General features: G+C 48.1%; 1 protein-coding gene across 2 annotated transcripts in view; it reads right to left on the reverse strand.

Moving 5' to 3' along the window:
• RFX8 (regulatory factor X8) overlaps positions 1–18709 on the reverse strand; it is a 1087262-nt gene that overhangs the window by 170645 nt on the left and 897908 nt on the right. For both annotated transcript variants that reach the window (XM_069636724.1, XM_069636725.1), the window contains one exon: positions 14934–15028. In XM_069636724.1, the coding sequence (XP_069492825.1) occupies positions 14934–15028 (95 nt within the window). The remainder of the gene's footprint in view (positions 1–14933; positions 15029–18709) is intronic.

Consider the following 18709-nt stretch of genomic DNA (forward strand, 5'->3'; position numbering starts at 1 on the left):
TTACAAACAGAGCATCCAACTTCCTGAAGGGTTTAGATCTGTCCAAGTAAAACTTTAGCACCCTTCTGACATCCATGCAATACAATACCCTATCCGCCTGTGACTCTGGGTTAGGGAAAAAGCATGGTAAAACAATTTCCTGGTTTATCTGAAACCATGAGACTATTTTGCCTAGAAAGGCTGGATGGGTTCACAACCCCACCCTGTCCTTGCAAAATGTTGTAGAGGGCTCTGACTCCACCAAAGCCTTCATTTAGCTCACTCTCCTTGCCGAGGTAACTGCGACTAAAAAGCACAGTTTTCAGGGTAACTAACCTAATGTCTGCCGTGGCCATCGGCTCAAACGGCATGTGCGCTAGAGCAGCTAACACCACATTGAGGTCCCAGGAGTGCCCCGGTCTTCTGATTGGTGGAAACAATCTTCACAATCTCCCTAGATGTCTCTTGACCACAGGGTTAACTGAGGAAAACACCATGCAATCTAAGTTCCTCTACGCCCCCATAGCAGCCAAATACGTCCTGCATGTGTCCACCTAGACGCCTGAACGAGTCAGATAAGCCGCGAAGGACAGAACATTGTCCAAAGTGCAGCTCAGCAGGTCTGCGTGGACTAGTGACAAAACCTTGTCCACTTGCTCCTGGTATTGTGTTCTTGTAGAAGCCTTCCTGGCTCTCTGCATAATGTCCAGATAGTTCTCTGACAGTACCAACTCCATTTTTTCAGGAACCAGGCTCTTAGGTTCAAGGCCTGCAGGTTCGGAGGAAGCACTGCACCCCGCTGTTGGGAAAGCATCTGCTCCAATTCCGCCAAGCTCAGTGGACCCTGACAGCCTCGCAAGTTCTGAGTACCACGCCCAGGAGGGCCACCCCGGCACTAGAAGTATTAACCTGCAATTTTTGGCCTCTCTGAAGCTGCTGACCACCCTAAAAATCAGGGGGATAGGAGGAAATGCGTAACATGTCATGTTGGACCAATCTATCTGGAAAGCATCTCCCCGAGCACTTGGCATTGCTGCTCGTGGCAAACAGATATATATCGGGCTGTCCCCACATATGAGACAGACCCTGCACAACCGCCATCATTATTTCCCACTCGTGAGATGTAGTCCCTAGGCAGCTGAGCCTGTCCACCTCCGAATTGGCTTGGCCTGGAAGATGGACAGCTCTAATCCAAATGGTCTGCTCTATTACCCACTCCCATAACTGTATGGCTAGGCTGCACAACAGGGGAGACCTGATACCCACCGGCTTATTCACGTAGAACAATGGCGTTGTGCTGTCCGTGAGTATCAGCATCACACAGTCCTTTACACTCAGAGCAAATGACTTCAGAGCCAGAAAGATCGCTTTCAACTCCAGGCAATTTATGTGCTTCTCCTTGTCTTTGCTGGACCACACCCCATGAGCTGAGAGCACCCCCAAGGTTGCTCCTCACCTCTGCAGTGAAGAGTCTGTGGTTACCTTGACCAAGTAGGGAGGAGGATGTAAAGGTGTTCCTGACATCAGATTGGGGTCCTCTCCCCACCATTGCAGATCTTCCCGAAGAGTCGGGGGAATAGGGATCCTGGCCGACTGCAAGCCTGCCTCCTGATCCCAAACTGATGAGAGATGCATTTGAATCCTCCACATCTTGAATTTCGCTAGGGGTACGGATAAAGTGCATTTTGCTATTGACCTAGTAGACCCTAGTAGTTACCACCATACAGTGGGGTGCTCGCTTCTCAATAAGTGATTCACTGTCGCCAGGACATCCCTCCTCCTCGGCTTGGACTGTGTCCCATTGGAACCCTATAAAAGTGAGCCTCTGTGTAGGGTTAAACTCCAATTTCTTTGCATTGATCGAAAATCCCACATCATACACAATGCCGATCAGTGCCCGAAGGATCCAAGTGGTTTCTTGCAGCGAGTCTGCCCTGACAAGCTAATCATCGAAGTAGGGGTAGATGTGCTGACCCTTTCCCCTCAACACACTGGCAATCACATTCATGATCTTTGTGAATACTCTGGGCGCCGCATTTAGTCTGAAGGGAAGTACCCTGTATTAAAAATGCTTGCCCATGATCGAAAACCATAGAAAACTCTGATGGTGGTGTCAAATAGGTATGTAAAGGTGGAGATGTCCCAAAACGACCCAAAATTAGGAGACAAACTGCAGAAAGAACACAGCTTTATTTCCAGAACAGCCGGGAGAGAGCACACAGGATACAAACTGGACAACGTTTGGCACTTCCATTTGGGCCCAAACAATTTAAAGCTGCAAACCGCAAGTTTTGCATATTTGATAAGTATTACAAAACGTAAATATGTCATTGGCTGCGCATCACGAATCCCCTACAGAACACCGTACATCCTGCTCACTTATTGGCCGATCCACCCTTGCCTCCCCAAGAAATCTCCACCCTCGAACCTTGACCTCATTTAGGTTCGGACTGTGTCCCAATTGGTTGGCCCGTATGAGGCACTCCTGACAAAGAAGCTCTGTACTAATTGGATTATGTAACATTTTAGATAACCTTGAGCCTTCGCGTCTCACCGAGATATAATTGTGTTTCTTTGTTCTCCAGGCCCTGCACTTGCATGCCCTGTGACCCCCATCTCGACACAAGCCACAAACCAGAACACCATGACCTGCTATCTCTTTAATGAACCACCAAGCTGAGGTACTGATGTTCAAATTTTTATTTCAGCTATTTTTTTTCAAATGATCAAGGCAGTTACCTCACAAAACAGGTCTTTTCTTGGCACTGGGGGGCACTGTGTTCACGCTTTAACTTTGTAAATTGGCACTGATGCTATGTCGTGTCCTTTGTGTATTCATTCGTGTTTCGCCTTGGATTGTGCCTGCTTGTCTGGAAGTGAGTTTCAAGTCTCTTGCTCACAATGGCCAATGGCAGTGTGCTTTAGCACCTTGAAGCGTCTCTTGTGCTAGATGGAATTGCCAATAAAGATCTCAGACCAAATAACCGGACAGACTCCAAAAATATGGCAAATACTACTTTATTCTCAGGTTAGTAAAGCAGGCCGAACTGACGACCAAAGGAGTGATGCTCACACACAAACTTGATTGCACAGAGGTTATATACCCCCATATGCGTCATCTATGACATCAACCTACGTGGCAAACTAGAAAACCTATTGAGAGGAAGGATTGGTTAGGGGAACGCATGTAGACCCCCAACTTTATTGGTGACTTCATTGACACCCCAAACCCCCAAACCTTTTTCCGGTGTGTACACCGCATTAAAGGAAGTAGTGGCCAACCCTCGGACCCACTGCACAACAATACTGAATCAAATACTCTAACATTTTTGTTACTGCCTTTTTCGCAGTAAACAAATGTGCGCTGTATTTGATTCAGTATTTTTGTAGGATACCAGGATCTTTTCGACCCCTCTCAGTCAGAGAACCCCTAGGAAAGAAGTCCACTTTCTAGGTTACTTTTGAATATAAAACTACACCTTCTCACGAGACTTGCGACAAGCAAATTACTTCAAATGGTCTGGAGGGAACCGGGAGAAACTCTCTCACCATCTAGCAAGCCTGTTTTTTAAGGATCTATGCTCTGAGTCGCACACCGTGCACAAATCCCACCTATGGTCAGGCCCCAAACACCCCAGACAGAGCGCAAGGAGTCCGAAAGGGAAAAAAGAATGCCACACGACTTGCACCAACCAAATCTAGGCAAACCCGACATGCGCCAAGGGACCGGGGGACCCAAAGGCCGAGAAATTAATAAAAAGCGTAAGCGACTGTTTGCACCCGAAGCGTCTATGAGGTAGTAGACAGAAACAGCAAAATAACCACACTGCCGTGGTGTTGACGTCCGTTCCCATTGCATGGAAAAAAAGGACAGAGTTTTGCGCCGTTGGACGGAGTAAGCGTGCGCAGTAGATGCCTATCCTCGTGCCTATGTGCTGTGAGGGGTCAGAAATGCGAGGCGGACAAATAGTTACAGTATTCTCATTGTCAGACATTTTTATTGAAAGAAAAGAAGGAGGTTAAGAAACTAAACTAAGAATCAGTCTGCAATAATGTACAGACTGTCCTTATGTCCAAAACATTCTAAACTGAGCCTCACACTGGAAACAAACAACTAAGAATTCAAGGAAATGTCTCCGACATAGGTTTAGCGAAAGTGTTCATAATCAAAACATGAAGAATACATTCAAAAGTATTTTTCCAAGGAGAAATCCTTGAAAACCAAAGGATAGTTCCCTTCCCCTGGATTTGTAGGTAGGATGGCGAAAGTGTCTCTTTATCCAAAAATTCCTTGAGGGTTTTACACCGAATTCAGAAAGTTCTTGTTCACACAAAAAAAAAAAAATGCCTTATTGAATTCCCAAAGTTCTCATTCTGTAAACTTAAAGATTTGACTGGTATACTTTCTAGGTTCCCTGGTAGTTGGCTTTGCCAGGCATTTTTTATAATACTGTTAAAGTCCTTACACAACTTTGGTGGATTGCCTCGCATATCCCCCTGCCAGGAATCCCTTCTCTGGAGGTATTGCAGATCCCATGGTACACTCCCCTGCCAGGTATATTTCCACCCTCAAATATCAAGTTCCTGGGTTCTTCTCTTTACCAGGACTTCTCTATGGGCTCAAATATATCACATCAGCATTTGCTCTTGTTCTGTCTAATGTATTTGCTTAGGGTACCACTTGCTTTAGCTCTCCCCCACATTGACATCTCATGCATATATAATTATTCAGTTTTCATTGTTGCACTTTTTCTTTTCAGTATTCAAATCGTCTTTGTCTTAAACCTTGATCTAACATTAGGTTTTGCCTTTCTGTGAATGCTGCAGTTGCCATTTTTAAAGGTCCCGGGCAATCTAGTATGAACAGAACAAGTAGTCCACACGTTGGTCTTTGGATTTAGCTTAATCTGCACTAACATTTCCCACCTCTTCCTCTCAGTACTTGAGGCGTTATGGGAACTGAAGTTCATAGATATATTTTGATTTCCAACATGATGTTATTCAAAAACTTCACGTGCAGAAATTTCAGTAACATAAGTTGTCTTTGTGTTGTGAATGTTGGAGGTTTACATAGAATCTTGGTTACAGGGAAAGTAATCCATTATCAGTTTGGGTATCTTGAAGTTCTCTTCAGCGGAAGAGAGGCAATGCTGCATCATCTCCAATGAAATCACCCTTTCTCCGCAGCTGCTCTACCCTCCCATGTGATCCTCCCACATATAACCACTCCACTGGATTTGTCACAGCATGCATTAGTTCAAATTTAAGGGGGAAGTGCGATTTTTGCAGTGTAAAAGGCTGTGGCCCCGTCCCCGTAAGACGACGCCCATACAGTATGGAGGAACGGGGACAGGACTTAGGAGTAATCGTAGAATAGATTTCAGTGCCTTTACACAAAAATGGGTCTCATTACGACCCAGGCATTAACCATGGCGCTGTTAGCGCCATGGTTGACGCCGGTAATTTACAGATTCCGCCATGGTGAATGGCGAAATTACCGCCCCATTCCAAGGTTGGCGGGGCGGTAATTCCCCATTCACCATTGGCCCTTCTACATTCCCATTTTTGCCCCCATAGGGCTCAATGGGAATGGTGAAGGCGGTAATTACGGTACCGCAAATTGCGGTACCGTAATTACCTCGAAAGTCCCTTTGTGGGTTCCTTCCTTAACGGCTGGTAAAACCAGCCGTTAAGGTGGGGACCCGCAAAGGGACCTCGTAATTTGGCGGTAAGGGGTTAATGGCACCGCCACCTTTTACGGCGCCGTTAACCCCTTCCCGCCTTGGTCGTAATGAGGCCCAATGTTGCTCGAGACAATAGTGATTCAGTGAATTGAGCATTGTGATTTGACTTTAAAAGTATATAGCCTTTCTTTAAAGAAAGAAATGTGAACGGGCAGGACTTTTTGCATAGGAATGTGAATTAAGCGCCCAGATGAGAGTATTGATGTTAATTGATTTACTTAAAGAAAAGTGACTTGGTACCTAGCAAACAGATGGGTTTGAATCTTATATTGTACTAGTGGGAAGACCTTAAGGACATTGAAGAAAATGAATGTGTTTTGGACAATGGGCCTCATTCCGAGTGTGGCGGTCCGGAAATAAGGGGGCGAGTTGCACCATACCTGCACCCTTTCCGGACTGCTGCACTCCAACTCTGCCTTCCTGGGCCATTGTGCCCGGCAGGTCTAACCTGCCGGGCGCAACACACCATGGTAATGGGGACTTACACTTTCTGCCACATGATATCCCAGGCCGCTGGGACTTCTAATGTCCTGGTGGCACTGGGATATCAGGTGGCGGAAACAGTGTTATGAGTTTGACGGCAACCTGCCGGTAGCACCGGCGGGTTACCGCCGACTCATAATGAGGCCAATGTGTTGATTTAGAAAGATGAACAGCCAGATCATGAATGTTAATTGAACACTTATTTTATATACAACGGTGGTCGTTCTTGACGCTGGGATATATTGGTACAGTGAAAAGCATATCAACAGCACTGCGTTAAGTGTTACATGCTGCCTCTATCCGAAGTCTTTGTTTCGTCAAATCTCAATCCCGATGTGTGCATTAGGCAGCGACACAAGAAGTGATGTGCAACGATTGCAGAACCTGTGAGTAAACTGTCAGGTTTTGAGGGTTGTAAATTGTTGTGACAGTAAGTGGGGTAGGGAAACAGACTTGGAGGCCCACAAATTATTAATCTAATCATTGTAGCAAGTGCACCAAATCAGCTCTGAATTGGTTGAGGGGCGACATCATCTGTGATTAGTCCAGTGGCTGATAGCTTCCACCGTTGCATTAGAAGGAGGAACAAGTTACTTACCTCTAACTGTTGTTCTCCAGCATTGGTCTGGCATGGATTCACATGCTCATGAATATTCCCCGTCGTCAGGCTGGGAATCCTCGGTAAAGAAAAAAATCAGTTGCAGTTTCATTTCTGAACTGTCTTTCTTAGTAGTAATCAATCACTGGTCTCTGGGTCATACTGCCCCCAGCCAATGACTGCCGTCTCCCTAAGCCCCTCCCCTGGCAGCCATCCTCAGATTTGGTAGCACGTAAAGTGGCAGTAGGACCAAGTGAAGAGCCGCAGAGGGAAGGAGGGATGGTTCGCATGTGAATCCATGCCAGACCCATGCTGGAGAACAACAGTTACAGGTAAGAAACGTGTTCCTTCTCCAGCATGGGGTCTGGTATGGATTCACATGCTCATGAATACAAGAATACATAGAAGTACACACATGCACAACCATGGGAGGTGGCAAGGCTCAACATTAAGCATATCATCAACTCAACATTAAGCATCTCTTACCTCCTCACCAGGCCCACCTTCAGGCGAACAGGTTGCGCAGCACTGCTTGGCCGACTCTGGACTCCTCCCTGGAATCCCGGTCGACGCAGTAGAATCTCGTGAAGGTGTGCGTCGACCTCCACGTAGCAGCCCTGCAGATGTCCAGCAGGGGCACACCAGATAGGAACGCCGTGGTAGCAATGATCGCTCTAGTCGAATGGGCTCTCGGGCGGCCGGGCAGCGGTCGGTTTGCCAACCAGGTGACGGTGCATGATGCAGCCGGAGAGCCATCTGGAAATGGAAGCCTTCGAGAGGGCCTTCCCTTGGTTCACAGGTCCAAAGTTCACAAACAGCTGTGATGTCTTCCGAAAACTCTTTGTGCGGTCCACGTAGAGCTTCAGCACTCTAGCTACATCCAGCCAGTGCAAAGTCCTCTTGGCCGGCGACGAAGGCGACGGGAAGAAAACAGGTAACAACCAGGGCTCGGTGAGATGGAATTCCGACGGCACCTTGGGCATGAAGGAGGGGTGCGTCCTCAGCACCATCCTCGTCTCGTGGAAAGTCAGGTATGGAGGTTTACAGGAAAGGGTCTGGATCTCTCCTACTCATCGTGCGGAGGTGATGGCCACAAGAAATGCTGTCTTCAACGACAGGAATTTCAACGGTGCAGAATGCAGAGGCTCGAATGGCAGCCCCATGATCCGGGTCAGCACCACATTGAGCTCCCACGCCAGGGCCGGTGCCTTCACCGGCGGGAACGGTCGGAACAGTCCCATCATGAATTCTTTCACCAGGCGATGGGACCACAGGGATGAGCGCCCCAGAGTTCTGGTGTAGCGGGAGATAGCCGCTAGATGGATTTTGATGGAGGTATGGGCCAGCCCCGCCTTGGCCAACGAGAATAAATATGGCAGCACTTGAGGTGCCGTAATCCACAGAGGGTTAATCTTCTGTGCGCCGCACCAGACAGAAAACCTCTTCCACTTATGTCCGTAGCACTTGAGAGTTGAGGACGCCCTGGCCTTTGCAAGTACCTCCTTGCAGTCTGCCGGGATATCGTACCCTCCAAACTCTAGTGCTGCAGGAGCCAGGCCTGCAAGTTCAGCGCCTCTGGGTCGTGATGGAGGATGGCGCCTCCTTCTCTGGCGAGGAGATCCGTGTCCGTCGGCAGCTTGACTGGTGGGGACGCAGACAAGTCCAGAAGGTCCGGGAACCAGATCTGTCTCGGCCACGCCGGTGCGACGAGGATCATCCTGCACCGGGAACGCTTGAGTTGGTTGATGAGTCGCAGCAGCAACGGCACCAGTGGGAACGCATACAGGAACAGGCCGTACCAGCGGAATGAGAAGGCAGCGCCCATGCTCCCCGGCTGGGTAAACCTGCTGGCGAACCTCCGGCACTTGTTGTTCGTTGCCGTCGCAAATAGGTCGATTTGGGGATTGCCCCATCGTTGGAACAGCCGATCCACTTGATCCTGCCGCAGTTCCCACTCGTGGCACGAGCGCAGCTCCCTGCTGAGTGAGTCGGCGATGGTGTTCTTTTGGTGTTCTTTATTCCTGCCAGGTGGAAGGGAACCAGAAACATCCCTTGGGCGACAGCCCAGTGCCACAGATCCTGTGCCTCCTTGGATAGGGCTGGTGATCTGGTGCCTCCCTGCTTCCGGATTTAGAACATCGTGGTGGTGTTGTCAGTGAAGATCCTTACCACCTTGCACTTGAGAGACGGAAGGAACGACCTGAGGACCCAGAACACGGCTTGGAGCTCCAGGACTTTGATGTGTAGTGACCTCTCCTCCGGGAGCCAAAGGCCTCTTGCGTGGAGATCTCCGGTGTGCGCTCCCCATCCCTCCAGGGAGGCATCCGTCATCACCGTCTCCTGATGTGCCGGCGTCTGGAAGTCCGTACCTGCCGTCAGATGCGCGCGGGTGCCCCACCACCGGATCGCTTGGCGGAAGGTCTCGTTGAGCGAGATCCTGTCTTCGAAGCTGCCCGCCGCTTGCATCCAACGGGCGTCGAGGAACTCTTGCAGTGGACGCATCCTCAACCTGCACAGGCGCACTAGGTAGATGCATGAGGACATCATGCCGAGAAGGGACTTGATGGACCTCACCCTGGCCACGTCCATGGCCAACAGTCGCTGAACCTTGCCCAGGATGGCCTTCGTCCTTTCCTCCGACGGGGAGGGCTGTTGAGCCACTGTGTCGCGCCTGGCTCCCAGAAACAGTGCGGCCCGCGACGGAACCAGCGGGATTTGGAGAAGTTGATGGAGAATCCTAGATCCGTGAGCAGTTGGACAGTCTTCGCTGTGTGCCCGACGGCGAGATCCCTTCTCTTTGCTCAGATGAGCCAATCGTCCAGGTAGGGGTAGACGTGAATCCTCTGCAGGCGCAGCCACTGGTGCTAGGCACTTGGTGAACACACTGGGCGCTGACTTCAATCCAAAGGGAAGAGCCTTGAACTGGTAGTGCGCCTATGGACTACGAATCTCAGGAACTTTCGATGTCCTTTTAGAATGAGGATTTGTAAGTAGGCATCCTCCAAGTCCAGCGACGATAGGAAGTCGCCTTCCTCCAGCTGCCCCAGTACGTGCTGGAGGGTGACCATCCGAAACTTCTGTGCCTTGATGTACTTGTTCAAAGGATGAAGGTCCACGATGGGTCGCCACCGCCGGTCGGCTTTCTTACCAGGAAGTATTGTGAGTATACTCCGGAGCCCCGGAGCCTCTTTGGGACGAGCTCGATGGCTCCTTTCTTCAGCATCGCACTTACTTCCAGTAGCAGTTGAGGGATGTGGATTTCCTTCCTGGCCACGGGTGGAATGCAGGGGCACTTTTTTAGAAACTCGAGTGTGTGCCCGTGGGCCAGGACATCCAGCAACCATCGGTCGGTGGAGATGGACTCCCACACGCTGACGAACTTCGCCAGCCGGCCTCCCACCGTGGTGCTCAGGTGGGGGCCTGACACTACGGCCGGTTCAGTCCTGCTTGGCGACAGCCTTGCCGCCATGGCCTCCTTGGCGACGACGACGAGATCCTCCTGACTTGCCGTGTCCTCTGTAGGCCTCCTGCGATGAGGAGCGGCCCGCTTGGCGGTACGTCGAGGAGCAGCCACTGAATTCTTTGGAGGCACCTTGCTTGCCTCCGGAGTTCTGAAAGGGCAGCCGTCGTTGCTGTAAAACTCCCAAGGCCCGAGCCGTCTCCATGTCGGCCTTGATGGCCTGGAGTGACTCATCCACTCTCTTGCTGAAGAGGTTGTTCCCGTCGAAGGGCATGTCCAAAACTCTGGTTTGCATGTCCTGGCGGAAATCGGTTGGCTTGAGCCACCCCCGCCGTCGAAGACAAACGCTGTTGCCTAACTGGCGGAAACCAGTATCAGCAATGTCCGTGGCCACCGTTATGGCATGGTCCGACGCCACCTCACCTTCCTGCAGGATCTCCAGGGCCTCTGCCCTCTTGTCGTTCCGAAAGAAAGTCCAGCAGTGGAGCGATCTTAAACCAAAGCTCCCTGTCGTACCGGGCCACAATCACTAGGGCGTTGGCCGCTTTAATTGTCTTCGTCGCCGACGAGATGACCCGCCGTCCCATGGCGTCCAGTTTCTTCCCCTCACCGTCCGGCAGGGAGGTTGAAGTTGAAGCCTTCACCCCCGCCGCTTTCTTCTTGGCCGCCGCCGAGACGACCGAATCTGGGGTCGGTTGTGCCCAAAGGCACAAAGGGGCAGAATCCGGGACCCAGTACTTCTTCTCGTACCGGTCTCTCTTGGCGGGAGTCGTGGACGGGTTCTTGAGGAGCGACAGTCCCTCGTCCCAGATGTCGTCAAGTAACAGGCCCGAGAGGACCGTCTTCCTTTTGGCCTCACTCTGTTGATAAAGGAAGCCTTCCTTCTTCTGTTCTTCGGGGCAGAGCGAGAAGAGCTTGGGTGCCCTGGCAATCATGGCGTGGAAAGAGCCAATTTCGTCGGGTGGGGAGGGCCGAGGGGGTGGGGTTGATGGAGGGTCCACCCCGTCGTCACCACCGTCGTCATCCGTCCCCATTGTGGCCGTCTCCGTTCCCGTGTCCTCCCTGGGGTCAAGGAAAGGGGATGAAGGCTGCGATGGCCGCGCAGGCTAGAAGGGCGGGGGGATGAATGAACTCTTCTCCGCTTGTTTGTGGGGCTCCCCGACGAGCCAGGTTCCGCTGGATCTTCCTTGGGGGTAAGGGCAACCTGGTCCTTATCTCCGTACATAAGGCCTGGATCGCCATCAAGATGGCTACCGAGTTGTCCTGAGGCTCGGGTACTGGCTGCGACGGGCGCAACGGTTGGGGAGTGGAATCCTCCGCCTCCACAGGAACCTCGTCGGCGCCACCGTCGCTCTCTTCGTCCGCTTTGTCGGGATCCCTCCCGTGGGACCGGACCTCTTCAAACTACTTGTTGAGGACCTTCATGACCCCCGCCAACTCCAGCTCAGAGGCTGAATCCGTGTCCGTGATAGCCACCGCCTCCCCTCCCCCCTCTTTTTCCACCGGGGTTCTCACGGGGGTCTTATCGATGGGCTGAAAAGAGGATTCCCTCCGCGGTGTCAGGGAAACTCTGGGCCCCAAGGTCGCCTCCACTGGCATAGCCTCCACAAGCTTCACCAGGGCCGCCACGACTCCCTCGATAGAGGCCTTAGCCGGGTGAATCAGGGCCTTCACGACTTTAGGCACGCTTGAGGCCTTCACTTTGGGGGGAGGGTCACCGCCTCGCTCCCCCTCGGCTGTTTCCGTCGGGATCGACTGGGGCTTCTCCAGAAACGTACCCGGGTTCTCCAACTTCCTCTTTCACGAGCCAGAGCGTTGGCTCGTGGTTAATGGCGTCGGTGAAAGCGCGCCCTGCCTGGCAGCCGAGGAGCCCGACCGTTCGGCGCTCCCGGTGCCCGCGGACTCGCGGTGCTTAGCCTTTTGTTGGGCCCCCGTCGCCGGAGCACCCTCAAAGGACTTAGAAGACCGCTCAGACCTCTTCTTCTTCTCACCTCCTTCCAGCAAGTTGGTGAGGCGGATACGCCAATCCTTCATGGTTCATTCCGACAAGTTCTTGCAAAACGCACAGTCCTTCTCTACGTGCGTTTTGTCTTCGTGCAGGCAGAAGAGGCATCTACAATGTTCGTCCTCCTTAAATACATTCTGCAATCCGCATCCAGGGCAGGTCCTGAACAGCTTGGATCCGGGCGTCGAGTTTCCTTTGTCCTGGGCCATGTCCACGAGGTAGGCCTCAAGGTCTTCTGGAATCCTCCAAAAGCGTAACTCGACGAGAACTTCGCCCTTGAGGGGAGTAGAAAATTCCGAAACTGGTCCCCGTTGATCGGAAGTAGAAACGGTGGAGCTTGAGGCGCGATTGACCGAAAAAATGAGATTAAACTCTTTGAAAAATCGCAAAACGCAGTAAAAGCTCGAGAGCTATAACTCCCAACACTTGAACGTGTGGTATAAATCTGAGGATGGCTGCCAGGGGAGGGGCTTAGGGAGAGGGCAGTCATTGGCTGGGGGCAGTATGACTCAGAGACAAGTGATTGGTTGCTACTAAGAAAGACAGTTCAGAAACTAAACTGCAACTGATTTTTTTCTTTACCGAGGATTCCCAGCCTGACGACGGGGAATATTCAAGAGCACGTGAATCCATGCCAGACCCCATGCTGGAGAACGCTAGATCTTTCTCAGAGCTGAGCTGAGAGCGAGGACAGAGTTATTACAAGCCAGATGTTATTGTTAAAGACGACACGCGACAGACTCATCAACTTTATGTGCTACAAACACCTATTATATAATACAGCTCTATGTTTTCATGGTCCATTGCCCTGGCGGCAATAATCAAACACCAGCCTCTTGAACGTGCTTTCAGGCACTTGTCCTGAAAGCGTTATCTAGTGAGCTAGTGGGATCTGGTGATTATTTACTGTCATAAATGCATTGAATTCTAAAGACACAGTGTAGTGTTTACAGCTTTCATAATACTGGTGCGTGTCTTGAGAACTCATTTCTAAAGACACAGTCTTATGAAAGTTATGACACAGACATGTTTCTTTGGAATTCAGTTATAAAGACATGGCAAACATGTGCTGTATAGCTGAATTTCTACTAGCATTCCGCATTACAGAACATGTTTGCCGTGTCTTTAGAATTGAATTCTCAAGAAACACAGCGGGCCCGCAGAACTGGGTCCTCGACACTGGACAACTAATCCTATAAAGAGGAATAATAAAGGAAAAAAGGTGGCCATTTTACAGTGGTATGAGGCTACGGCTGCACCAGGCGATGCTCAGTGAGGGAAGGGGCATTCACATACTGTTATCACTGAAGCCTGGGAGAAGAGAAAATCAGGAACCCAAACAGATGCTCAAATAAGCAATTAAAGAGGATTCCTAATTATAATATTACAAGTGCTGTCTCAACAAACCTATTAGCTCGCAAAGAAAACAAAAACTGCCACACTGAGAAAACGAATCTGAAAAAATAAACAGAAACCAGTAACACATGAAAAGGTTAACTAAAGCACATAAGAAATGTCAATAGCGCCAACAGAAATGCTTACCTCTCTCTAAAAGATGTCAGAACAAAATATGCTTGGAAAACAAATCGACTGCACACATCCAATCAGGTAATGCTTACATCACAGGCACTCCACATCCAGGCACATACTACTTACATCACATCAGTTCTCCAATCCCAAACAGTCACAAAACATCCAATCCCAAAGAAATTAATTCACAAGAACACTAGACCCACACTGCAATTATATACAAGGCTATTTTCATAGCAAAATAACAATGATGCCTTTTAGTGTTACAGTGCCATTAAAAAAACAATTCTAAAAATACCATATAAGCACCAACAATTACTGTTATTAGCCAGAGAAGGGGGAGAAATATTTTATTAGCGTCAACACACAGCGACCTCCCTCTTGAAGGTAAAAAAGCCTGCCAAATTCGATCAACAAAAAAGATGCAAGGAAAAAGTGCAAGAAGGGGCATGGTTTTTGAGCGGGAATGGGTGGCTGGGAATTGTCATAGGTTTAACCTACAGATTAACGTAAAATGGGAGGACACACAACCAAAATGGGAGGACACACAACCAAACAACTGCATGCGTGCATGTCCTTCCTCTCCTTTATGAAGCCTTCCTTCCCATGATAACTGTTTCGGTTTATAGTTAGCGCTTACAGCGTGATCCAATAGTCAAAACTAACGGGTTTGGAGGGTGGTGATTTAGGAGGCAAATCTAGGATTATGCCAGTTCACAGAGAGGGAGTGGTGTAAGAGTCCTATTAAATATATTAAAGCTACTGCATCTCTTAAAAATATTTTTGAATGCCTGATCTGCAACAGATAGGAGGTTTCCCAATAACCTTACAAGGAAATGTAAGTTAGGCACACACACATTCTGATGTGTTTCTCCATATTGTTCAGATTAATAGTGAGTCTTGAAGTCAACTTTGCCTCTGCGGCAGTACAGTATTAACACTGTAACCCAGGGATGTGAAAGTTTACTTTTAAAGTTTCAACCTCAAAAAGCAAAGGTAAAACTCAATAATGAGTAATGTAAGCAGCACACATGTTGTCACCACTGAACTGTACATTTGAACAAATTAAGTCATCTTCCCCACTGTGTTAACAACTATAACAAAATCCTCTCTTGAATGATTATAACATGGTACCTGGAAGACAAACGCCTGAAGAAGTGATGACACACAGTTCAGGAACACTCGAAGATCCGAAGAAGTCCCAAGCAGAGAAATCAAACTGTTCAAACCTAAAAAATAAACATGAAGATAACTTGCTAAATTATTGAATTCAATGGTTTCTGCTTAGCTCTCTCAGCAATAGTTAAGGTTTCCAGTAAAGTTCAGTTTAAAGGCTGAAGGAGTATTGCATTCAGATAACCAGCATGTTGGAAGTCAAAAGGGGGGATTTATTGTGGAAGAAGGCACACTCCTCTAACATGCAACCCAGCAACACTGATTTACATATACACACTAAATACTCTACCAACGTTCATTTAACGAGTAGGACACGCACCAATGGTGACTGGCCTGAAATTAAAAAGGGAAGAGCAATAGACCCTCAGTAAGCTAGGCGAAGATATTAACAGAACCTACTTTTTTTCTGGAGTAGTCGGAGCTGGCAGCGCCACGTATGCCATGGGAAGAAAAGACATCAGTTTATTGCCTGCCTACCAGTTTGTGGTGAGGAGCCTTTGTTTCTGGGAGGACTATTTGAGAGCGACACCAGGAGGAGTCTTATGCCCTGTGAGAAAAGCAGTAGAGTGTAGAGCAAGTGCACAGCGGTGCAAGTGCCATTCTGCAGGAGTCTTTGTTGCTGGGAGGACTGTTTGAGAGTGACACCTGAAGGAATTTAATACCCTTTGAGAAGCGTAGCAGCATGTAGCGTGGTAATGCATAGCAGTGCAAGAGACGAAGGAGTTGAACTTTCAGGGTAAGTTATTGTTAACTTACCATGTCATGCTTTTCCTTTGCTGTGAAACACGTGGCTACTCCTCGCTACAACCATTGTTGTGTGCCGCCGAATCTTGATAATATCAGAAATCCTTCTACAATTTATCCCCCCACACTCCATGGCATCCTCCTCAAGCATGCCTAAGACTGATAATGGAAACGGGAACATTATAAATTATTTCCCATGTGCTCACCCTGATTCAGCTGCTGAGCATCCTCTCTCCAAGTCCCCTGAAGGTGTTATTGTTGTCATAGACCATAGTCAGAGCCAAATTACATCACAGGCAATGGATTGACCTATTGAAGAGATTGAATCCTCTTTTTAACATCTATGCCAAAGCCTTGAAACCGAGGCTAGGCAAGTAAATAGAGATTCATTATCTCAAACCCCAGCAACCTACTCAATTGCATTACATAAGCTGGTTGGCTCAGTGGGGTTTGACCTGCTCCGTTGCAGAGTTTTGAGACCATAATAGTGAACTCTAACAAATAACCTGTATGCATCTCATCAAATTCCCTATCTCATGGGCAAAACTCCAGCCAAACCCCGCTTTTGCAAGCCATCTCTCTTGAAACTCACTCAACTATGGCTCTAAACCTGATACTGCAGTGATTAGTGTGACTATACGATATAATTAATGAAGAAAATAAAACTCACTCTACACAGGGAAATATAATTGCTTTAAAAAAAAAAAATCAGTCGCTCTCTACAGTTGCCTACGTGACGTTCACATGGGAAAAGCTCAAGAAAATGTCAGTGTTCTTTAAATATCAATTCAAGTCTGTTGATGGTTCTACCCTGTACAGATAAATCAAGCTTGATGGTGGGAAAAAAATAACTCTAAGAAGACTAAAAAAACAAACGAATGAAGAAAAGAAACTGAATTCTGGCATCATGATTAATCAATCACAGGTCGCTAAGCCCAATTTGACTGTTGATTCTGACAGCAATGCTCCTAACCTGACTAGTATTATCTCATTATTAATAACCCATAAATCTTTGAAACATTTGGAGCACAAGCCTTTAGTGTCCCCTGTGAACTTGATTTTAAATCCACATTCTACCTCAAGATCATGTGATGCTCTTTGTGTTGAGGGTTCTGATCAGACCACCTCTTCTGCTTTGCTACAGTTGAAAGAGATTACCTGTATGTGCTAGATCTGCCTTTAAAATACGTCAAATTCAAATTACGAAGGTTGAAGCGCTAGAGGGAATCTCAATTCTGATATTCAATTTAGCTTTAAAAGAGCTCTTCACTTAAGTCATATTGTATCACCTCTCAAAACCTGTTTGAGGATCTTGTTGATATACCAGTAAATAGAGCACATTTACTTTCTTGTTATCAGATGATACCATCTCTCCAAGCAATTGATTCCTCTGATTTGGTCCATGTGGAACGTACGCACTCATGAAGGACTGATTTATGGACTGATTTAGTAAAAGTGAATTTTTATTCTAAACCTGTTTTCAGTTTAGTGCTGACTGAGTCAGAGACGCTTTTGAGCTTGGGTATTGATTTATATGATGATTGTGCTAGAGTCTTCTGGAAGCGAGATTGGGACCACAAGGCTACCCCATGAGCAATGCAATCAAGTTCAGTTAAATCTGGCATACAGAATTAAAAAAAGGCATACGTTGCACAATTCCTAGTGTCGGTACTAGGAAGATTAATTTTTATGATGCTTACTCTTGTGCAACAAAAGTAAGCGAACATTGGTCCTGGCTACCTGCCTCTCTAATGCCAGCCCTAAATCGTGCTGGTAAACAAACTAATCTTTAGTGAAACCTCCCTAAAAGTTATTTCATGGAATTCTAGGGGTTACTCTAGCTTCTTGAATCAAATGATACGTTCCCAAGAGCAACATCATTTTCCATATTTTTGCTACAAGAGGTATGTGTGAGGAGACAGGAATGAGACACGGACACAGAGAGATCATAGTTTTGCCTATAAACTTGGATTTCAAATAAAATGGGTTGGACAATGTCTCGCTGTCCCTATTCGAGGAGGTGTTTCCCTACCTCAAGCAAAACGAACGGTCGGTCCGTTGTCAAGCTGTACAAAGCAAAAATGTCCTGTGTCTGAAATACTATTCTGGCCCTCACATTCTAAAAGTAACATTAAGGTGAAAAGGGTAATGTCTTTGACCTTGAAAGTGCACAAATGTTCAAGCACAAAAGGAAAGGCATAACCCCAACACAAAAGTTCCCAATAGATAAACTTCACAGTTCCAGGAGATTGCACCCTTCCCCAGGTTTTCTCTTCAAGATACTTTAAACTCCTAAGGGTAAGAGTCTTCCTTAGAATTCTCTGATCAACAGCAAAACAACGTATATATAAAATAACTTGGCTGTTAGTCTTAATTTCATAGGCTACCTGGTGCACTACCCTGCCAGGTTTCTTCTCCACTTTAATGAGACCTTTTCTCACAGTCTTGGATTTGCCTGGTGTCTTCTCCTACCAGCACTTTCTCATGTGATTCGCTTTACACAATTGCCAACTTCACTTTGACTGGTATACTCTCCTGCAAGGGCTTTCTCATGTGCTTCACTTAACAAACTTGCAAACTTGAATTTGCCTGGTATACACTCCTGCCAGGACTTTCTCATGCGTTTTACTTGACGCATTCATTCCGTTATTTCCCCTTGTTAAATATTCGGACTCATACTCACTTTTGTGTGCCTTTTTAAATCTTTATTTGTCCTTTGCACGGTTGCCAAAGTGCCCCAGTGGCCCAGCTTTCCTCCTGAGGACTCAACTGGATTTTTGTGGCGTCTTTAGTAAGGTTGCCGAAGCGCCCCAGTGTGCCAACTTCCCTCCTGGGGACCCACCAGCTTTCTGCGGCATTCTTCGGTTCTCCCGCAGTGAACGTGAAGAGGCTCTTTTCGGCGTCCCAACCACACTTCCTAGGTTCACCAACTTTTTTTGTCCACTGCTGCGTCCTTTGCGGCTCTTGCCTGCCTGCTGTGTGCTTCTCCG

This window comes from Ambystoma mexicanum, chromosome 7p (genome assembly GCF_040938575.1).
Source record: "Ambystoma mexicanum isolate Mex_15411 chromosome 7p, UKY_AmexF1_1, whole genome shotgun sequence".
Lineage (NCBI taxonomy): Eukaryota > Metazoa > Chordata > Amphibia > Caudata > Ambystomatidae > Ambystoma > Ambystoma mexicanum.